This window comes from Heloderma suspectum, chromosome 10 (assembly GCF_057233095.1).
Source record: "Heloderma suspectum isolate Gila_16-S chromosome 10, 16-S_ref, whole genome shotgun sequence".
In the NCBI taxonomy this organism is placed as follows: Eukaryota; Metazoa; Chordata; class Lepidosauria; order Squamata; family Helodermatidae; genus Heloderma; species Heloderma suspectum.
This window is the reverse complement of record NC_139467.1, coordinates 5,224,994-5,248,985: the sequence shown is the minus strand read 5'-3', so window position 1 is coordinate 5,248,985 and position 23,992 is coordinate 5,224,994. Positions and strand designations below refer to the sequence as shown.

Here is a 23,992-nt window from a genome sequence, read left to right as displayed (position 1 = left end):
ACTGTTTAAGATTTCAGTAGCTGAGAGCATTATTCAGAAACATCTGCAGAAGCATTTGAAGGTTACATTGTAGATCTTAAGTCGTTACTGGATTGAAAATGTTTTTGCTAAAAAGGTGTCCTTTGTTGGGCAACACATTTTGATATAACGTTATTTAAAAATATATATAGATTAGGGATGCAGAACCTCAGGCTTGGGAGCCAGATCCGGCCTTCCGGGATCCCCAGAAGGCTATGCTCCCTTCCTTTGGCCCCACCCCTTCCCCCAACCATTATCAATGAGTGGTTTCTCAGATTTTGTGCAGTTTCCCCATTCAAGAAGGCTGAAATGCCTCTCCTAAGGTTTAGTTACCTGTAGTAAGAGTTTTAATCTAAAATATGGATTGGCCCTCATCCAGTTCATCACCCCACTGAGGCACTTATTCAGGGCATCCACTACCTCTCCTGGATTAGATGAAAAGAAGAATAGAGCTGGGTGACACCTGCATACTGGTGATACTTCCCCCCACATCTTTGGATAATTTCCAGCACTTTCATGTAGATATTAATAGTATGGGGGATAAAACTGATTCGTGCGGAACCCTGTGACATAACTTTTATGGAACAGAGCCGAAATCCGCCAGCACCACCTTCTGGAAACTGCCACCAAAGTTGAAATGGGACCACTGTAAAACAGTGCCCCCAACTCCCAATTCAGACAACCGATCTGGAAGGATTCAATGAGTTTTATTTACTCAATGCATTTATATCCCACCTTTCAGAATGATACCCTCACAAAGTACTTTACAAAATATAAAGGGGTTAGACATAAGCACCTGTAAATATACAGAAAGTGAAATCTATAAGATACAAATAGAAACTTGAAAGATTTATCTCCCTTGAAAGTAAATTTTGCGGAGTTGGAGTGGAGAGAGCAACAAGAATGACAATACTTAAACAGCAGGGGAAACATTGTGATTGTGGAGCAGGAAGAATGAGATTGGAATAAAATAGAACTTAGCTGGTTATATGGCTATTAGATGTTGGGACACTTATCTTTGTCACTTGTAATTTTCTTTTGTTTCTGATTTTAAGTTTACATGATAGGAAACTTGCTGACAAAGTCTTATATGTTTATAGTTTTATTCTTTTAAATACTGCTGCCAAGTCCGAACAAAAGAATAGCATGTGTTGGGATGTCCCAAAGCCACAGGGTTTCATTAAGCTCACTTAAATGGTTTAGCAGATGCCCACTAAGCATATTTGTGACTAAAGTTTCAATGGTGGAGAAGTTCAATATCCAAAAAGGTTTATTTCTTTAAAACATTGTACTCAATAAACGTTGTTTACAAGGCAGTTTGCCAAATCTTAGATCTTGCTTGCCCTTGTTTAGCTGTAACATCAATTTGTTGCATGTGTCATTCTGCTATTCTGTTGAATGAAGTCTCCCACGTCTTTTCTAGTGCTGGGACAACTCCCTGTTGCCTTTCTTAGGCACATGTGTGTGTGTGTGTGTGTGTGTGTGTCACTTTGCTTGTTTGTTTTGGTAGCCTCCGGCTCTCTTTCCAATACCAGCAGCCTCCTTCCTTTCCACACTGGCTTTTGGTGTGTTCTGTTGTGGCTGGTTTGTTTGGGGCACTTCCTAGGAGCTGAAACCGACTAGTATTTGAGCCCCAATATGGAGAAGACTGTAGACAAATATCTTCTCCAGACTTTTCCTGGAAACAAATCAGTTTCTATCAATTTATCAAAAATCATTTGTAGGCCACCTTTAAAGGTGGAACCCTCTCAAGGAAGCATTTCATCTTCTATTTCAGCTGTTTGCTCTGCCTCTGATGTGTTGGGGTACAATTCACTCCTACCATAGCCCATTACATGCAGGCTGGATATTACACCATAGTCTTTGTCTTGGGACTTGCAGAACTATCTCACAAACTGTTCCCATGTTAGGACCATATTTCTGAATTTATCATCTGCGTAGGCTCCCATACGTTAGTAGGCTGTTGCAGCATTTATATATGTGAATTATGTGTCCAAAGTCTTTTTGTTGAGCATCTTTCTGCATCAGAATTGGGGAATAAGAACAGTGTTGCAAGAGTGCTAGACCATGGGCCTAGTTTGTAGCAGCAGCAAGGAGGTGCCCTTTTGCACAGAAGGGCCACGGTGCACCTGTATTCTGATGGAGGGGATTTATGCCATTTATGCCAACCAGGGGATGGCTCTTCAGTCAAGGTCTAGTGGGATCAGGTTCTGATGCTGAATCTCAGGTGTTGGCCTGGGTGGGGAAACAGGTATCAGGGATGCTGTCTCTGAATATGTACAAATTCTAGTTTAACATGACAAGGCACTAGGCCTAGTTCAAATGACTGTTTATCACAGTGGAGGTGACTGGTTGTGTCATTATCTCAATCTTTCAAACACACACTGGCAAACTGACACAGAACACCCAAATCAGTGAGACTTCTTTACAGTAGGAAATCCCACGGCAAAAGCTTAATGGTTACACTCTTCAGGAAATCATATAGGTGATAGTCAGTAGCTATAGGCTTTATGTAATTCCAGGGCAGTCAAAAGCTAAAACTAGAACTGTGACAGAGATCCGCACAACAGGCTTCCCCATTGAAATCTCTGTGGCTCGAAACACAGGGAAAGGAGCTCAAATGATTCCTGGCATAAGCCATTCCAGGCAATCAAAGAAGGTCACAACCCACAATTTGTTTAAACCAGGGGTGGGCAACAGTCAGCCCATGGCCTGCATGCGGCCCACGCAAAAATTGTTCATTTTTTAAAAAGTGTCAGGAGCAGCCATTTTGACCCCGTTTTTGACCTTTTTAGTGTTCTGTAGCTACTACTATGAAGCACCCAAAGGGTCAAAATTACTTTGCAAACAAGCTGATTTTCAGCCTTTCTGCTCTAGACACAATCTTAATTTTATGTATTTATTTTTTTGGCGTTGGGGGGTGGGGTGGACACAGTCCATGGGAGGGGGTCCTGGGGTACAAGAAATGGTCTCTGAACCTCCTGAAGTTGCCTACCCTTGGGTTAAACCATAGGTTGTTGTGTCACCTGAACCAGGTTAGTAGCATGCAACAAGATATTCCTGGTCTGAGCTCTGTAGGCTGTAAATAGCCTTTTAAATGTTAAGGCAGACTGTATAGAGACAGAAAGCTGTAGTAAAATTATATTTCAGGATTGAGAATTTAGTCACTTATGAATTTTTCTTTTGTAAATGTGAAAAACAGCCCAGCTCTTCAGAACATTCAACTTGTAAAAGTTCCGCTGAGTGGTGTTTTGGCTTGATAGAAAACCTTTGAGTTATAACTGTACTCAACTAGGATAAACTCTCCAGGTGACCTTAGATTCGGAGCAGCCTTGAATTTCTAGTGTGTGTCAGCTTCCCCTTTCTCACTTTTTTTTGTAGTATCACAAATACTTAATCTGGTGACTCAGCTAATTTTTCTAAAAACGACCTCTTAGAAAAGTTGAGTGCACTTAAGATCAAATGTTCCAGGTTTCTTTTTCTAGTTCAAGTGCACAATAGCATTTTCAAACTTACAGCAACCTTTTGTCTTCTGTAATTCATTGCAACTGAAGAACTAGTTAAACTGCATTATTCAGCCATCAAAGCAAAGGATAATTTATACTGGCTGCAGATTCAAAGTCCACATTCTCTGACAACAGGCATGTTGTAACTATGAAGGCTAGCAATGTCTTCTGGATGCCAATTTTTTTCTTTTTCCAAATTTTAAAACCGCAGTATCAGTTGTAATCTGAATTTTTAAAACCCCCACCAGGATATTTAAAAATCTTAACGTGTTGCAAAATCAGTACGACTGATACAATTTTCTGATTGCTTCTTAATTTAAGGTAATGTCTGCTTTAGTACTTAAATCTTGGTTGATATATAACAATATTCCATGCTTAGAACTTAAAGTTTTAACTCACAATGATCCTATTAGACTGAGCCTTATCTGTTCAGGGAGACAAAATCCTCCTGATGAAAGGAAACATCAGGGAACATTTTTGACCTTGAAACAAAAAGCAAAGAGAAGTTTGGTTTGATGCATTCTGCATTGACAATATGTGTACATAAACATGAAATATTTTTGAAGGGAGGGTGAATAAGAAGGGTTATATGGTTGTAGCAGTAATTCAGTTGTTTCTGCCCCTCCTGGCTGTGCATTGGGTGGACTTGCTTTTCTTGCGGTTCACAGTTTTGCCAGGATGGATCTTCTGTTTCCCATTCTCCTTGTTGCTCCTGTAGTATTTTAATTGTGTCTTGTAACCAGGTGGAAAGGGAGTTTATAGTTTGCAGACGTAAAGTTGACATGTGGCTAGTGCCCACAGACCTCATGATGTGGCAGCTAATTGGTAGTTAGGAAGATTTCTCATCCATTGTGATTAGCACTTGGTTGGTAACCACTGCCAGATAAACTATATAAAGTAGACGTACATGGTAGTTTAAAACGTTATTGGCATAACCTCTTGCCTGGTGGAATAAGAATCACTCTCTTTTTGTAAACTAGCTTATCTGGTCAGTTTGTCTTACAAATTTGTTTCAGGAAATCTGGAAATGGTCTTGCCTCATCTTCTTCTATGCATTCTCTGTCTGGGGCATTTGAAAATCACCCAAAGCAAGATAAGAGATACCTAGATGTCCTGATGCCATAATCCTGAGTCATGTGCAACTTCTCCCTCCTGGAAGCATTTGTAGCACTTTGGGAATATTGCCAGCTGAATTTTCCAGCAGACAGCAATCTCAAAGATCCAAGTGTTGCTAACCCCCATTTTTGGGGAATATTGCCAGCTGAATTTTCCAGCAGGCAGCAATCTCAAAGCTCTAAGTGTTGCTAACCCCAGATTGTCACAGTGGAAAGTATTATTAAACTATAAAATTGATCGCATTTATGTTCATAACTGGGGGCCTCCAAACTTTTTGAAATAACAAAACCCAATATTCTAATAAGGTTAGTGAGCCACTGTGGTCCAGTAGAGTGTTAGATTTGTATGTGGGAGGCTTAGGTTCAAATTCCTTGTGTTTTGGATGGCCTTGGGCAAAAATAGCATATGGGTGCAACCATCTACATTGGTTAATTAGAAGACAAACAAGATCAAATATTAAAGCAGCTTGCATGTTGAATATACTATTTATTTATTTTTATTCCATGGGATTCAAGGCATACAAAGCCTGTGCGTGCATAAGGGGGATGTGGGTAAAACCCATAAAAATGTGCCAGTGACTCTCTCCTATATATAATATATATAAATAATCATTATAATATTCACTTTTTTCACAACTACACTGATTGATGTTCTGAAGGTTGTCATACTGCTTTGGAGACTGCCTATGATAAGTGCTATGACTGTGCAATAATTTTACAATTAAAATTTACAAATCTAATAACATGAACACATTCAAACAACAGACTGATAGTCCTTCAAGGACTTACCGGCTTAGCATATTCAGTGATGAGGGATGTACAGTCAGGGCCAGAAATATTGGAACAAGGATAACTGTTTTGGCAGTTGGCCTCTGTACACCACCACATTGAAGCTGAAAGGAAACACACCCAGATGGGAGCAAAGTCAGGACTTTCAGCTGTAATTCAAGGGGTGTGACAAAAGTAGGGCACTAACAATTCGGGAAGTACAGCCAGTGGCATGCACCCCCCCCCATCATTGGTGGTTTATAAGTAATGGAACGAATGGCTGACAAGCAGCTGCATGGCCAGGAGTGGCCTGTTTCCTGGGTACCCCATGACCAATCAAGCAGAAAAAAGGCCTGGAGGTGGTTCTGCGTGTTACATTTGCATTTGGTAGCTGTTCACTGGAACTCCCAACATGAGGCCCAAACAGGGCTCCATGCGAGTGAAGGAAGCCATGATTAGGCTGAGGAAACAAAACAAACCCATCAGAGAGATAGCAAAAACAGTGGGAGTGGCCAATACAACAGTTTGGAACATCCTGAAAAAGAAGGAATTAATTGGCAAGCTCAGCAACAGCAAAAGGCCTGGAAGACCACGGAAGACAACTAAAGTGGATGACCACAGACTTCTGCTCATGGTGAAGAGGAACCCTTTCACAACATCTAGCCAGGTCAAGAATGCTCTTGAGGAGGTAGGCATGTTATTGTCAACATCTACAGTCAAGAGACGGCTTTATGAATGTAAATACAGAGGCTTCACAACAAGGTGCAAACCACTGGTAATGCTCAAGAACAGACAGGCCACATTAGCCTTTGCCAGCAAACTCCCAAAAATGCTTGCCCAGTTCTGGAATAAGATTCTTTGGACTGATGAAACCAAGATTAACTTGTACCAGAATGATGGGAAGAGGAAAGTATGGCAAAGGAAAGGAACAGCTCATGATCCAAAGCATGCCACATCATCTGTCAAACATGGTGGAGGCAGTGTTATGGCATGGGCATGTATGGCTGCCAATGGAACTGGGTCACTGGTGTTTATTGTTGACCTGACTGCTGATAAAAGCAGCAGGATGAATTCTGAAGTGTCTAGGGCTATACTTTCTGCTCAGATTCAGCCGAATGCTGCCAAACTGATAGGACGCCGCTTCATATTGCAGATGGATAATGACCCAAAACTTCCAGCAAAAGCTACCCAAGAGTTTCTCCAGCCAAAGAAGTGGGATGTTCTTCAATGGCCAAGTCAGTCACCTGATCTCCACCCAATAGAGCATGCTTTTCACTTCCTGAAGACAAGACTGAAGGCAGAAAGACCCACAAACAAGCAGCAGTTGAAGGCAGCTGAAGTAAAGGCCTGGCAAAGCATCTCGAGGGAGGACACTCAGCATTTGGTCATGTCCATGGGTTCCAGACTTCAGGCAGTTATTGACGGCAAAGGATTTTCCTCCAGGTATTAAAGGCGACCCGTAAGTTTGAAACGATGTTGGTTTGTTCCATTACTTATGAGCCACCAACGATGGGTTTGTGTGTATGCCACTGGCTGTCCTTCCTGAATGGTTAGTGCCCCACTTTTGTCACACCCCTTGAATTATAGCTGAAAGTCCTGACTTTGCTCCCATCTGGGTGTGTTTCCTTTCAACTTCAATGTGGTGGTGTACAGAGGGCAACTGCCAAAACAGTTATCCTTGTTCCAATATTTCTGGCCCTGACTGTAGGTACACATGCATTGTGTGAATGGCAGTCAGAATGCTTAAGGACACGTTATTTTTCTACCTGGGCTCCTGTCCCTCCAACAGCCCATACCAGGTGAACACTGAACAGGTACAGTGTTTCCCATCTTGATGTGAAGGAAAGCTGTACTTCTCCATTTCTGCCTGTCAGGAGGCCACTAAAGATATTTGACTCCTGCCAGGAAAAGGTGACTCCATAGCTCAGCATCAGAAAGAAAATATTGGGGTGTAATCTTCCACCCTGCCAGTCTCACTTGAGCTCCTCTTACTGAGTCACCCTGCTCCTCATTCCATTCCGTACACTACTGGCACTCCTTATATCCCCTATTGGCTGCGTTTCCATCCATCCACAGAACAGGGAGGAAGCTACAAAGGAGAAACATTAGGGCTTATTTGCATAGTACAATACCAGTAGAGCTCATCTTCAACTCCAATTCAGCCTCCATGATGATGATGTTGTTGTTGTTGTTGTTCAGTCGTTCAGTCGTGTCCGACTCTTCGTGACCCCATGGACCATAGCACGCCAGGCCTTCCTGTCCTGCGCTCTCTCCCGGAGCGTGCTCAAGTTCATATTCATTGCATCGGTGATGCTATCTAGCCATCTCATCCTCTGCCGTCCCCTTCTCCTTTTGCCTTCACTCTTTCCCAGCATCAGGGTCTTTTCCAGGGAGTTTTCTCATCTCATTAGGTGGCCAAAATATTTGAGCTTCAGCTTCAGTATCTGTCCTTCCAATGAGCACTCAGGGTTGATTTCCTTTAGGATTGACTGATTTGACCTCCTTGCAGTCCAGGGGACTCGTAAGAGTCTTCTCCGGCACCACAATTCGAAAGCATCAGTTCTCCTGCGCTCAGCCTTCCTTATAGTCCAGCTCTCACAGCCATACGTTACTACTGGGAAAACCATAGCTTTGATTAGACGGACCTTTGTCGGCAAGGTGATGTCTCTGCTCCTTACTATGCTGTCTAGGTTTGCCATAGCTTTCCTCCCAAGGAGCAAGCATCTTTTAATTTCATGGCTACAGTCACCGTCTGCGGTGATCTTGGAGCCCAAGAACATAAAATCTGTCACTGCTTCCATTTCTTCCCCTTCTATATGCCAGGAAGTGATGGGGCCAGATGCCATGATCTTCGTTTTTTTAATGTTGAGTTTCAAACCAGCTTTTGCACTCTCCCCTTTCACCCTCAACAAGAGGCTCGTTAGATCCTCTTCGCTTTCTGCCATTAGGGTGGTATCGTCTGCGTATCTGAGGTTGTTGATAATTCTCCAGGCAATCTTAATTCCGACCTCTGATTCATCCAACCCGGCGTTTCTCATGATGTACTCTGCATATAAATTAAATAAGCAGGGCGACAATATGCAGCCTTCTCGTACTCCTTTCCCAATTTTGAACCAGTCGGTTGTTCCATGTCCGGTTCTTACTGTTGCTTCTTGACCCTCGTACAGGTTTCTCAGGAGACAGGTAAGGTGGTCTGGTACTCCCATCTCTTTCAGAATTTGCCAGAGTTTGTTGTGATCCACACAATCCAAGGCTTTAGCGTAGTCAATGAAGCAGAAATAGATGTTTTTCTGGAACTCTCTTGCTTTCTCCATGATCCAGCGAATGTTGGCGATTTGATCTCTAGTTCCTCTGCCTCTTTGAAACCCTGCTTGTACTTCCGGTAGTTCTCGGTTCGCATACTGCTGAAGCCTAGCTTGTAGGGTTGAGCATCACCTTGCTGGCATGTGAAATGAGCGCAATTGTATGGTAGTTTGAACACTGTTTGGCATTGCCCTTTTTGGAATTGGAATGTAAACTGACCTTTTCCCGTCTTGTGGCCACTGTTGAGTGTTCCAGATTTGTTGGCATATTGAGTGCAGCCCTTTAACAGCATCATTTTTTAGGATCTTAAATAGCTCAGCTGGAATACTGTCATCTCCGCTAGCTTTGTTGTTAGTAATGCTTCCTAAGGCCCACTTGACTTCACTCTCTAGGATGTCCGGCTCAAGTTCAGTGACCGCACTATCATGGCTATCAGGGACTTTCAGATCTTTCCTGTATCGTTCTTCTGTGTATTCTTTCCACCTCTTCTTAATCTCATCTGCTTCTGTTAGGTCCCTGCCTTTGTCCTTTATCATGCCCGTCTTTGCACAAAACGTTCCCTTGATATCTCCGATTTTCTTGAAAAGATCTCTACTCTTTCCCATTCTATTGTTTTCCTTGATTCCTTTGCATTGTTCATTTAAGAAGGCCTTCTTGTCTCTCCTTGCTATTCTCTGGAACTCTGCATTCAGTTGGGTATATCTTCCCCTTTCTCCCTTGCTTTTCGCTTCCCTTCTTTCCTCAGCTACTTGTAAAGCCTCCTCAGACAGCCACTTTGCTTTCTTGCATTTCTTTTTCTTTGGGATGGATTGAGTTGCTGCCTCCTGAACAATGTTACGGACCTCCGTCCATAGTTCCTCAGGCACTCTGTCTATCAGGTCTAATCCCTGAAATCTACTCGTCACCTCCACTGTATATTCATAATGGATATGATTGAGGTCATACCTGAATGGTTTAGTGGTTTTCCCTACGTTCTTCAATTTCAGCCGAAATTTTGCAAGAAGCAGCTCATGATCTGAGCCACAGTCAGCTCCAGGTCTTGTTTTTACTGACTGTATAGAGCTTCTCCACCTTTGGCTGCAAAGTACATAATCAGTCTGATTTCGATATTGACCATCTGGTGATGTCCATGTGTAGAGTCGCCTCTTGTGCTGTTGGAAAAGAGTGTTTGCTATGATCAGCGTGTTCTCTTGGCAAAACTCTTATTAGCCTTTGTCCTGCTTCATTTTGTACACCAAGGCCATGCTTGCCTGTTATCCCGGTGATTTCTTGACGTCCTACTTTAGCATTCCAATCCCCTATGATGAAGAGGACATCTTTTTTTGGTGTTAGTTCTAGAAGGTGTTGTAGGTCTTCATAGAACCGATCAACCTCAGCTTCTTCGGCCTCAGTGGTTGGGGCATAGACTTGAATTACTGTGATGTTGAATGGTTTGCCTTGGATTCATACTGAGGTCATTCTATCGTTTTTGAGATTGTACCCCAGTACTGCTTTTCCCACCCTTTTGTTGACTATGAGTGCTACTCCATTTCTTCTAAGAGATTCTTGCCCACAGTAGTAGGTATGATGGTCACCTGAATTAAATTCGCCCATGCTTGTCCATTTTAGTTCGCTGATTCCCAAGATGTCGATGTTCAGTCTTGCCATCTCATATTTGACCACCTCCAGCTTACCTTGATTCATTGATCTTACGTTCCAGGTTCCTCAACAATATTGTTCTTTACAGCATCGGATTTTCTTTTCACCACCAGACACATCCACAGCTGAGTGTCCTTTTGGCTTTGGCCCAGCCACTTCACTCTTTCTGGCACTACTTGGAAATTCCCTCTGCTCTTCCTTAGTAGTATATTGGACACCTTCTGACCTGAGGGGCTCATCTTCCGGCATCATCTCTTTTAGCCTTCTGATGCGTTCCATGGGGTTTTCTTGGCAAGAATACTGGAGTGGATTGCCATTTCCTTCTCCAGTGGACCACATTTTGTCAGAACTCTCCACCATGACCTGTCCATCTTGGGTGGCCCTGCACGGCATAATTTATGGCTTCACTGAGTTATGCAAGCCCCTTCGCCACAACAAGGCAGTGATCCATGAAGGATCCATGATGTTGCCTCCCTATTAATGCAGGGCTGCACTGTGGTGTTTGTGGGCAGGGCTTTCTCTTTCTTGCTTCCCAGTATGTACCGGGGGGAAGTTGAGAGAGAGAGAGCTCTGTGGGCTTCCTTTTCCTTCTCATTGCAAAGCAAGAAGAGGAGCTGCTCTGCCAACTGGGACAGTGACTGGGTTCATACAGCATGACAACCCACACTCAGGGTAGAGTACGGGTTGAGTGCAGGTTGTTGAACTGTGGGTTGTTGTGTTGTCTGAACCCAGCCATGCTAACAAACCATGGTTTGTTAACCATGAACAACCCATGAAGAGAACCCAAGGTTTGTTGTTGGGTTGTGAGCTGTGGGTTGTTCATGGTTAACAATCCTTGAGTGTGGGTTGTTGTGTTGTGTGAACCCAGCTTCTGTCTTGCTGTGCTTCCAGACAAGGCTTTTATTGTGCAATTGCATTGCCTCATTCATGGAATTTTATGGGGATTCCAGATGATGTAGTCGTCAGTTTGTAGTCCCCCTTGTTTCTCACTGCTTCTTCCATATTTTTTCCTCCTAGAAAAAATACTTTAAGGAAGAAAAGATGGAATAGCTGCACAATTCCTTTTGATTGATGGTTAGTTCTAGGAGCCCTCAGCCTGGAAGTATCCCTGGAGGTTTCCTGCAAGATAAAGAAGAGCCTTATTAGCTTTGTGTTGCAAAGAAGCACAACACTCAAGTTTGCTACCATAACAGTGGGCTGTTTCCTTTTCCAGGAAGGTGGGGAGGTGGAGAAGCTGTCTGTGGAACTGACTACCCCCCCCCCCCAACCATTATGTGCTGCCATCAGAGACCATCCATCCTTTCCCCATTTATAAAGAGAGGAGCTGGATTCTAAATGCAACACACAGAAGTTCTTCTAACTGTATTTGTGATGTAACTTCAAAAATCCTAAGTCTATTTTTTTTTCTTTTCTCTAGGGGGAAATGCTGTCTATCCAGTTGTGAGGACCAGGGACAACTGAACTGCTGCTGGTGCATGTAGCATGGAAACTGCCATCTTCACTGTCCTGGTGATCATTCACCTGGATTGCTAATAGTCACCCAACCATTTTTGAGACTGCATGGGAGTACAGCAGACACTAACACTTTAGGAAGCAGCCAAGTGTAACAGGATGTTTGGACGATGATGATGGCAAGGAAGCAAGATGTTCGCATTCCCACCTACAACATCAGTGTGGTGGGGTTGTCTGGGACAGAAAAAGAGAAAGGACAGTGTGGTATTGGAAAGTCCTGCCTGTGCAATCGGTTTGTACGGCCCAGGGCAGATGACTTCCATTTGGATCACACTTCAGTTCTCAGCACCAGTGACTTTGGAGGACGGGTTGTTAACAATGACCACTTCTTGTACTGGGGGGAAGTTGGACGTTCTTTGGAGGACTGTGTGGAATGTAAAATGCATATTGTGGAACAGACTGAATTTATTGATGACCAGACTTTTCAGCCTCACCGCAGCACAGCCCTGCAGCCCTACATCAAAAGGGCAGCTGCAACCAAACTTGCGTCAGCTGAAAAACTTATGTACTTTTGCACTGATCAGCTTGGGCTGGAGCAGGACTTTGAACAGAAGCAGATGCCAGACGGGAAGCTCCTGATAGATGGCTTTCTTCTCTGCATTGATGTCAGCAGGGGTATGAACAGGAACTTCGACGATCAGCTCAAGTTTGTTTCAAACCTATACAATCAACTCACAAAAACGAAAAAGCCTACTGTGGTTGTTCTGACAAAGTGTGATGAAGGCGTGGAGCGGTACATTAGAGATGCACACACTTTTGCCTTAAGCAAAAAGAACCTCCAGGTGGTTGAGACGTCTGCCAGATCCAATGTGAACGTTGACTTGGCTTTCAGCACTTTAGTGCAGCTGATCGACAAAAGCAGGGGCAAGACTAAAATTATCCCTTACTTTGAGGCTTTGAAGCAGCAGAGCCAACAGATTGCTGCTGCAAAAGATAAGTATGAGTGGCTGGTGAGTCGCATTGTCAAAAACCACAATGAGACTTGGTTGAATGTCTCACGAAAGATGCAGTCCTCTCCAGAGTATCAGGATTATGTATATCTGGAAGGGACACAGAAAGCCAAGAAGCTCTTCCTGCAGCACATTCATCGCCTCAAGCAAGAGCATATAGAGCGCAGGAGGAAGATGTATCTTGCTGCTTTGCCCCTTGCTTTTGATGCCCTTATTCCAGACCTTGATGATATAAACCACTTGAGCTGCATAAAAGTGGAGAAACTGTTGGAGACTAAGCCAGACTTCTTAAAGTGGTTTGTTGTTCTTGAGGAGACTCCCTGGGATGCCACCAGCCATATAGACAACATGGAGAATGACCGCATTCCATTTGATGTGATGGAGACCCTGCCTGCACAGCAGCTTTATGAGGCCCATCTAGAGAAGCTGAGGGATGAAAGGAAAAGGGCAGAAATGAGAAGGGCCTTCAAAGAGAATTTGGAGACTTCCCCTTTCATAACACCAGGAAAACCTTGGGAAGAGGCTCGCAGTTTCATCATGAATGAAGATTTTTATATGTGGCTTGAAGAGCCTGTCTACATGGATATTTATAGTAGACATCAAAAGCAAATTATAGAAAAGGCTAAGGAGGAGTTTCAGGAGCTGCTTCTAGAATATTCAGAACTGTTCTATGAACTGGAGCTTGATGCCAAACCCAGCAAGGAGAAAATGGGTGTCATCCAGGATGTGCTGGGCGAAGAGCAAAGATTTAAAGCATTACAAAAGCTACAAGCTGAACGAGATGCTCTGATCTTAAAACACATTCATTTTGTGTATCACCCAACAAAGGAAACCTGTCCTAGCTGTCCAGCTTGCACAGATGCTAAAATTGAGCACTTGATAAGTTCCAGGTTTATAAGGCCATCTGATCGCAATCAGAAAAACTTGCTTTCAGATTCCAATATAGATAGAATCAACCTAGTCATTCTTGGTAAAGATGGACTTGCACGTGAGCTAGCAAATGAGATTCGAGCTCTTTGCACGAATGATGACAAGTATGTGATAGAGGGAAAAATGTATGAACTTTCTTTGAGACCAATAGAGGGTAATGTCAGACTTCCTGTTAATTCTTTCCAAACACCAACATTTCAGCCACATGGTTGCCTCTGTCTTTATAACTCTAAGGAATCTCTGTCCTACGTTGTTGAAAGTATTGAGAAGAGTAGAGAGTCTACCCTTGGCCGAAGGGACAACCACTTAGTTCATCTTCCTTTGACTCTGATTCTGGTGAACAAGAGAGGAGATACCAGTGGAGAAACACTACATAGCTTAATACAGCAAGGACAGCAGATTGCCAGTAAGCTACAATGTGTCTTCCTTGACCCTGCTTCTACTGGCATTGGATATGGGCGTAACATTAACGAAAAGCAAATCAGTCAAGTTCTGAAAGCCTTGCTAGACTCGAAGCGCAACTTAAATCTTATGAGCTCAACAGCAAGTATTAAAGATCTGGCTGATATTGACTTGCGGATTGTAATGTGCTTGTTGTGTGGAGATCCTTTTAATGCAGATGATATCCTTCTACCTATTCTTCAGTCCCAAACCTGTAGGCCTTCCCATTGTGGAAGTAGCAATTCTGTGTTACTTGAATATCCCATAGGACCGCACAAGAGGCGCATAGAACTCTCCTTGCTTTCATACCATTCCTCATTTAGCATTAGGAAAAGCTGGTTGGTCCATGGGTACATTTTGGTTTATTCAGCTAAACGTAAAGCATCTTTGGCTATGTTACGTGCCTTTCTTTGTGAAGTGCAGGATATTATCCCTGTTCAGATAGTGGCACTCACTGATGACTCAATAGATGTTCTAGACAATGATTTAAGTAGAGAACAGTTAACTGAAGGAGAGGAAATTGCCCAGGATATAGAAGGAAAGTTTACAACCATCCCTTGTAGCCAGCCTCGACATAAGCTAGAGATTTTTCATCTGTTTTTCAAAGATGTAGTGGAGAGAAAAAACATAATTGAAGCCACCCACATGTATGATAATGCTGCTGAAGCTTGCAGTACAACAGAAGAAGTGTTCAATTCTCCCCGGGCTGGCTCACCTCTCTGTAATTCCAACCTTCAGGATTCAGAAGAAGATACTGAGCCTCCAACCTACAGCCCTTTCAGAGAGGACACGTCCATGCCTACTTTGTCCAAAGATCTTTCTAAACTTTCCATGGAGCTGGAGGGGAATGATGGTCTTTCTGTCTTTTCTGTTATGAGCACTTTTGAAAGCAAATTGAACAACAAAGTACCTCCACCAGTGAAACCAAAGCCCCCGGTCCATTTTGATATCACAAAGGGGGATCTCTCTTATTTGGATCAAGGGCATAGGGATGGACAGAGGAAGTCTGTGTCTTCTAGTAGCTGGCCACCTACAGATGGCTTTGACCCTTCTGATTATGCAGAACCCATGGATGCAGTAGTAAAACCAAGAAATGAGGAAGAAAATATCTACTCTGTGCCTCATGACAGCACCCAAGGGAAAATAATTACCATTCGTAACATAAACAAAACTCAGTCTAATGGTAGCGGCAATGGGTCGGACAGTGAAATGGACACAAGCTCCCTTGAACGTGGTCGAAAGGTGTCCATCATTAGCAAACCAGTGTTGTATCGGACAAGATGCACAAGACTTGGGAGATTTGCCAGTTTCAGGACCAGTTTCAGTGTAGGGAGTGATGATGAATTGGGGCCCATTAGGAAGAAAGAAGAAGACCAGACTTCCCAAGGATATAAGGGAGATAATGCTGTAATTCCATATGAAACTACTGATGAAGATCCAAGGAAAAGGAACATCCTACGTAGCTTAAGGAGGACAACCAAGGTAACATTTATTACTTTCAATGTGTTTTAATTTCAAGTCCAGTAGTTTGGCAGCCTTTTATCTCCAATCTGGATGAATACTGCTTTGGAAGCTAGGTATCTATGTGGGGTGAGGGGGCGGGGAAGAGACGGATTGGTCTCAAGGAAATTCTGTATATCCCAAGAACATTCATTATGTAACTATGCAGTTTTTGAATCCCTAATAAATCTGGTTGTTTGCCCCACATCTTCCATGAAAAGTAAAAGTACATATTGAACATAATTGTTGTACAGTGGAGTGCCTGTGTTTTAGGAAAGTTTTGGATATGGTGACCTGGTTTGCATGTCATGACCAATTCCTGGGTTCTTTAACCCAGGAATTGGCAAGGGAGTGCTGATGCGCTGTCTCCTCCCCACTCACTACTTCCCCTTTCAGTTAACCCTTTCTTGGGTTGTTTTATGACATCTGAACCCAGAAACTCTGGGTTAAACAACCCAGAATTTAACCCAGTAACAAACCATGAGTGATTGTTGGGTTAACTCTGGCTTGTTTAACCCCTAAACAACCCAGAGTTTCAAGTTCAGACATCACAAAACAAGCCAGGAACAGGGCATTCCTGTGTTGTTAATTCAACGTGGAAGTGAGAGGGTGGAAATCAGCACGCTTGCTCGTTTGCTCACAAACAACCCATGGTTGATTAACTGTGGGTTGTTTGATCATCTGAACCTGGTCAGTGTGTGAGATATTGACAGTGATCCTCCTTTACCTATTTAGCAATGTTTCTATATGAGCACTCATCAGAAACAAAAGGGTGTCAGCAAACTTTTTCTTGAGTTTCGCCTGGAAAGTTAAAGTAAATGCAGCATTTTCACTATTGTCTTCGTATTATTGTGCTTGTTTTGAGATGAATGCTGCTTATAAACTTCTCTGATCAAGATGAAAGATCTAATGTGTCTGCTTAAGAATTATAAGAAATGTGTTCTAATGCGAGTTTATGTATTTCCCCCCTAAGATCCTGTTTCTTTTTTCAAGTCTAGCTTGTAAAAGCAAATCATGAAGGCGCTGATCCCTTAAGGAGTAGTGAATTCTGAAGTTATCTGGTGTGCAATGTGAAGCTTGTGTTTAAACTTACTATTTGGGAACTTCATTATTCTAAGATGGAATAACTTACAGTATCACATCTAAAATGTGCAAGCAATTGGCAGTTTTTAGCTTGTCATTAGGATATGTGGAGAGAACTGTTCTTCCCTTAAGTTTTAAAGCAACTCTTAATTTCAAACTTGGCTTTCACTGAGTTATTTTCTTAACCTGGGCTTTTTCTGTAGAGAGTTTTTTTTTTCCATTGCAACACAAAAAGCTACTGAACAGAAGTAGGTTCATTTCTTTCATGCAAAGACTTTTGTCTCTTTAAACAATGTCGTGACTGCTTTGCAAAACAGTGGTGATTTCATACTTGCAGCAGCTGTCCCCTTGCCAGCAGGGTATACTTTTCTTCATTGGCATTAGAGCCCTGTTCCTGGAAAAGAGAAAACACAAAGGCAGGCTGGACTGGTAAAGCACTTTTTGAGAAAGCTTGAATAATGGCTTAGAGCTTTCTTTTTCTAGTTTTAAAAAATCTATTATATTTTGCTTCAAAAATCTGTTATGCCTTAATAAGGTAGAAGCTGAGAGTAGAAAAAGCTATACGCCTATTTTTAGAGAACCATACTCAGTCATGAATTCCACAATGGTTTCTTGGGTCTCCCAGTAGGAAAACAACTCTTGATTAGAAAGAGTGTGAATATCATTAACTCTTCCCTTCCAGTGTGGGACAGTGAAACCTGTGTGGGCCACGTTTGTATTATGGCATCTGTCTGAACTGCCAGTGAAGGGAAGAGAGTAGAGTTGAAAGTGTCGGGTGGGAAGAGATGGTCAACCCTCTAAGCATTTTCAGCAGATTCAAGCAGTTTATAGAAATGTTAGCTTACCATCAGAAAATGAAGAAAAACTATGATTGGAATGCTTTCAGCAAGGAGGAGATTCTTAAGGGGCTGAGAGGAGGGGAAGGTGCTAAACTACTATGTAATCAGCAGAGGGAGCACAAGTTAACTGCCAGATGCAATTATTCAAGCCTAAAGCTGATGCAAGAACAGTTAAGTAAATTGAAAGCTTTTGTTAATGTCAAGCTCCGTTGAAAGTGCAGGAGAGCATCTAAAATAAGGGGGGAAAGGCAAAATAGTGGAAAAGCGATAGTGTTATGGAATAAATAATGAAGTGGAGTGGGAATATTTGGTGGCATCCCACTTTTAAAAATAGTTACCTATTAAACAAAGAGAGTTAGCAGCATTAATATTCTCTGGAGCTCTTAATGTAGCATCAGGTAGCTTTGTGGGCCTTGCAAAGTAAAGGATATTCTTTGCTTTCATTATTCCTGGTGCTGTGCTTAGTCTTTCATGTCTGCATGCTCTGAAGCAGCCTTGTAGTTCCAGCAGCAGCACCTGCTCACCAGTCTATCAGGTAAGCCCAGTAGCAGCTCAAATGCTCTCTTGTCCACAGTGGCTTGGAACTTCAGCACCAATGTCCACCAACTATGCAGGTCCACCAGTAATAGTAGTAGGCAAGTTTTATGTTAAGGTCAAGAATAAAATGAAGTTGGACAGGCATAGTTTCTAAAAGAACAGCTACCTTCTCTCTTAATATGAGTAAAAATGGCCTGCATTGAAATGACATGTCAGGGTTGTTCTAGCATTCCCCCCCCCACCCCAAGAATTCTCTGCTTCACTCAGTACTTATAAAATAAGAGGTCTTGGGGTTAAATTCTGTTCCTTCTACCCTAAAAGTTCTTCCTTATAATCAAGATGTGTTCAGGCTGGTTATGGATCCTGTGTGGTGAGGGAAAGTTACCTCTGCACATGCTTAGGGTCATCAGTCATTCAGTGGATAAAGTCTCTCCATTGGCTTCTTTTTATATAACACTATTTTTTTAAAATTGAGAAGGCTGTGTTACCTCTGATTGTGCTGATATTTCTTTTAAGCCCAGTAATTAAATACGTCTCATGGAATAGATGATATACTGAAATAGGCGTTGAAGCAGAAGGTAGAGTGAGGGTCAAAATGGTTTTAAGAAATGCTAGTTTAAAGGGGCTGCTTGAACTTAGCAACCATCTTATGGGCAAATTTCTGGCTTCAGGGAGCAAACTGGTAAGATCAGGTTCCAAATTCTGCAAATTATTTTCCTGACATCTCATCAGATAGTGTAGCTTGCTTCAGGCCAGATGATGGTCTTTGTACTTTTTCCAGTGTGCTGGGAGAACAGCTGTCTTTCCTGAAATAGTAGTTTGTTTGATGGAGCACAATGTACACGATCACTAAATTCAAGGAAGGGATGTGGTGGTAGCAATGGCGGAGTGGTCTCTGAATTGCAAGTGGTTTATTCTCTGACATATTAAGTTTTCCTCAAGCTTTGTGCACATTTCATTGATGTATTGCCACCTTTATAGCTTAGGCATACTCTGTTGGTATCTTCTCTCTCCCCAACCTTCAGTGGAAAATGTTACAAAGTGTGCGTGCATTTTGTTCCATAGGTAAAACAAGTTTTGAGTGCGCTCTATCTTTCACATACATCACACAGCTCCCTAGAATCACTGTGCCAGCACTAACACTATTACAATCTTAATAATAATATGATCCATGCAGCCTGGATAGATACTTAAACCCTCCATTGCCTGCAAGTTCATCAGGCCAATTCTCAAATGACTGTATCATGGTTTTCTATTTGCCTCTGTCACACTGATTTTTTCATGATAAATCTCTGCCCCTTTTTATCTGCATTCCCAGCCTGTAAGTTAAATAGCTGATTCAGCACAAGGTCTAAGCCAATTGTGAATAGAAACAGTGACTTAATTTGCTTTAGTTTTCTCACTTAAATGCCGCAGAAGACTCCTAACAATGCATATTAACCATGGACTATAAATTGCTTAACCTAGTAAGTCAATATGGATGATAGTTAAGAAAGCTACCAAATTTCACTGTTCTGAAATTAACTAATTGGTCTTGGTCAAACATTACTATTGGCACTTTGATCGTTATCTTGGCAGCCTCATTAAAAACCAGGGATTGACTTGACTGCGAAAGCCCTATCTGGATGCTAGACAACATTAGAAGAGACCAGCTGGATCAGACCAAAGGCCTGTATTGTCCAGCATTCTGTTCCCACAATAGGCAACCATATGCCTATGGGAAATTCATGAGCTAGACAGAAAATGTACTTAAAGAAGCTGAAGGTAACAGTTTGGAAATATTGAAAAACCAAATCGGTTTCATTCACTTGTAGATGAAAATTTAGCTAAGAACATACCTATATCATAAAAAGAGTATTTATTTACCTTCTTCCTGTACTTCTGGCCCCTGTTGCCAACAGATTTTTCTACTGGAATGTGTAGAATTAAGAATCCTCCTCTAATAGAAATGTCTCTAATAGAAATGCAGCCAGTACAAAAATCGAGTTGGCTGGCAGACAAGGAACATAGGGATCCATCCCTCCTGTGCCATCCCACTTGGTAGAAGCGATTTTTTTCAACTAGCCTGGTAGTAGCCTCTTGGCAGGCTAGTCATATTTTGTTCAGGCTAGTATCTTTTCTGGCCTTATTCACAAGGCTGTCCTGGTGTTAATTCCATAATGTAGAACGATACTGTTAAACTGGGTTATAGCTCCCACTTGCCCTTGAACATTCATTAACACCTATGAGGGACTTATTAGCCTCTCTTGGCTGGTTCACACAATTGGCCAGTCCCCTGTGGCTTATTTAAGCCATGATGGGCTGTGGTGCATGCCGGGTGGGATTTAAGCCTTGGTGAGCTGCAGTGTGTGTGCAACTGCAGTTTGTTGTGTCATGTGAACCTGGGGGCTGTGGGTTCTGTGAGAGTTAAACAGCAGTAGGGCATGGTTTATGCAACAGTTGTTTAACCCTCACATAACCCATGGTTCCCAGGTTTGCACCAACATGACAAGCCACAGCCGGGTGCTGAATACTCAGAATGGCCGCTGATACATGCAGCAGCCCACTGTGCTTTAAATAGCCACCATGGGAAGACCTGGGGGAGCAGCGGGGTTGAGTTGTAGTGATCTAGTGTGATTCTATCCCCCTCTCCAGGTGCTCCATCCCACAGTCTTCCAGTTTCAAGTATGTATATCTGAAGGTGGGTGTTTCAGACAGAATAAAGATTCTGTTGGTGTACTGCCCACCCTGCTGCTCAACAGTCTCCCTTCCTGAGCTAGCCAAGGTGGTCTTGGGGTTGGTGCTGAAGTCTCTGTGGCTTGTTGTGCTGGGAGATTTCAACATACATGCTGTGGCCACCTTGTTGGGACTCAGAGCCTCTGCAGGGGTGGGTGGCCGATTAAGATAGTACATCCCAGGAGACTGATGGATCCAGATGGCTTTCTGAATGCTATTGGGGATTTTCCTGTCACCAGGGCAGGTGATTCTGTTGTAGCCTTGGTTGATCTCTAGAATGGAGAAATGTCCTGGGTGGTTGACATGATTGCTCCTGAGCGTCCACTCCCATGGAGTGGAGCCAAATAAGTCCCATAGTTTTCCAGGGTGGTGTGGATGATGAAACAAGTGGGACATTGAATAGAGCTACATTGGCAGAAAACTGAGACCAAGATGAGGCTGGACAGCCACCTGTCAGGGATGCTCTGACTTGGATTCCTGCATTGAGCAGGGGGTTAGACTCGATGGTGTTGTAGGCCCCTTCCAACCCTACTGTTCTATGATTCTTTGATTCTAAGTCCAATCAAACACAAGCTAGAACTCATTTGAAAGCCTATTCTGTGGCAATGAGGGCGGCAAAGAAATTGTACTTCTCCGCCATGATTGTGTCTGCTCAAGAGTTGCCCAGTAGAGCTTTGTTGGGTCACCAGAGGCCTGTTACACTCTGGCCCAGAAGAAGAGATGGACCACTTGATAGCCCACTGTGACCAATTTGTGTGACACTTTGCAAATAAAATCAGTCATATCAGTCACTGATTTGGATGCCATACTTGATACAGGTCAGATGGATGTAACTTTGGCTCCTGCTTGTCCAGTTACAATGGATACTTTTCAATTTGTTCAGCTCAAGGATGTGGACAGGATCCTTGGAGAGGTGAAACCTACCACCTGTGTGCTGGAGCCTTGCCCTTCCTGGCTTATCAAAGCAGCCAGGAATGTTTGAGTGGGTAAGGGTAATGGTGAATGCCTCTTTACAGCAAGGTGTGATTCCATCTTGCCTGAAGGTGGCAGTGCTAAGACCTTTGTTACAAAAACAAAATACTTCCCTGAACCCCACTATATTGGATAATTTCTGGCCAGTCTCCAATATTCCATTCTTGGGCGAGGGCTGGAGCATGTGGTGGCTTTTCAGCTCCAGGGATTTCTGGATGAGATGGATTATCTAGCTCCATTTCAGTCTGCCTTCAAGCCTGATTAGGGGACAGAGACTGCTTTGGTCTCCTTGGTGGATGATCTGTGCCGAGAATTGGACAAGGGGAGTGTGTCCCTGTTAGTTCTGCTGGACCTTTTGGCGGCTTTTGATACCATTGACCATGGTATCCTTCTGAGGCGTCTGAGGTGGGACTGAAAGGCACTGTTATATGGTGGCTCCAGTCCGTCTTGGAGGGGCAATCTCAGAAAGTGGTGCTGGGGGATTCCTGTTCGACAGAGTGGCTGTTGGCCTGTGGTGGCCCTCAGGGTTTCATCTTATCCCCCATGTTATTTAACATATATATGAAACCATTGAGAGCAATTGCCTGGAAATTTGGGGTGGTTTGGGGGGCTATTTGAGGCTTGTCTAACTCTCAAACAATCCCTGCTGCCTCAATTTGCATGACACAGCAAGCTGGGCGCCTGTGGTTGCTATACAAAAATGGTGCCTGTGGGTGCCTGGCATGACACAACAGCCCCTGTGGGTAAATTAAGCCACAGTGGGCTGTTGTGTCATGTGAACAGGCTCACTGAGTATTGATCCAAATTGTTACATCTGCTGTTCTCATTCCCTTTGCTTGCAGTCTTCAGCAGCTAAGCCCCATCTCCTTGTCTGAAATTACTGGGTGTTTTGTGTCATGTGAAATAAATCCAGAGATGCCATCATCTGCTCAGTTATTTTTCCCATGATTACTTTGCAGACTTGCCTTTAAATATAAGTCTCCTGTATTTTGTCTTGCTGGGATTAGACATCTGAGCTTTTTGCTATGTTTTTGGCTATCCAATATAAAGCTGCCTTGAGTGCCATTTTTGGCAGAAAGGCAGGGTACAAATGAAATACATTAATATTTCAGTTCAGTATATTATTCCTCAGATTTGGGGATTCCTGTGTGATTCAGCCCAGCTTAAGTAGATTTTTGCTGGTATTATGGCTTTTGGAAGAAACCAAGAAACTCAAATATTATTAGCTTTTATCAGGTGTTCTCATTCTGTAACCCCTTGTATCCTGACATTGTCATCTGACTGTTTTTCCTAAGGCATATTTGTATTAAAGTATTTTTTGTATTTTATGCAGAACGGATAGTATAATGTTAAGGCATACGTTTAGAAAAATGCAAAATATTACAGAAGCTGTATTCACACAAACATGTGAAACATCTTCCTCTGGAGGTGCTAATCTCTCTTCTAGGTTACACATAAAGAGGAATTAAGGATGTATACTGCTCTACAAAGGAAAGGGATGTACCTCAGTACTTACCTCATTTTACCTATCTTTAATGACGGTAACATTTTAGCTAAATTATGGCATTGAGGCATGTTGAATGAACATGTGAACAAAGCTTCAGTCACTGTGAAATAGCTAAATATTGTTTCTGTTTTGTTGGTGGCAGTTTTTATAAAAGGGAGTTAATTATGCCTTGCAAGTGCTTTGTAGGATTTTGATATAATTGCTTTATTAATAAGGAATGTAATACACACACTAGAAAGGCTTCTGGAGGATACTCTGGGGAGCAGACATTATTTTCTTGAGAGTTTACTGGGAGAGGACCCTAAGATACCCTCAGAAGTTGTGACGTGTCAAATTTCTGACAATAACCACAACCCTTTTTTTGTCCCCCAGCTTCTCAGTCAGATCTACCTTTCTTTTGCAAACTGCTTTTTGAGGAATTTAGGTCAAGGAGGGTGTGGGAAATTGTCCACCACCACTAACTTCGGTGGATACCTGGCTTGATGAATATGTTGTGTATTCTTTACACCCCATTATCCCCACCCTTTTCTTCATGGCTGCAGCCAGGAAACAGGAGTGTCGAGGCAGTTTCCAAATGAGTCTGTAACATATTTATAAATTATAAATAACATTCTCTGCTGACTTTCTTGCAAGCTTCTTAGTGTTCGGATGAGGTTCA

At 42.7% G+C, this 23,992-nt stretch overlaps 1 protein-coding gene across 4 annotated transcripts in view; it reads left to right on the top strand.

Moving 5' to 3' along the window:
• ARHGAP35 (Rho GTPase activating protein 35) overlaps positions 1 to 23,992 on the top strand; it is a 111,030-nt gene that overhangs the window by 26,466 nt on the left and 60,572 nt on the right. For all 4 annotated transcript variants that reach the window (XM_084814762.1, XM_084814764.1, XM_084814763.1 and 1 more), the window contains exon 2: positions 11,766 to 15,663. In XM_084814762.1, coding sequence (XP_084670888.1) covers positions 11,971 to 15,663 — 3,693 coding nt within the window. In that variant the 5' untranslated portion in view covers positions 11,766 to 11,970. The remainder of the gene's footprint in view (positions 1 to 11,765; positions 15,664 to 23,992) is intronic.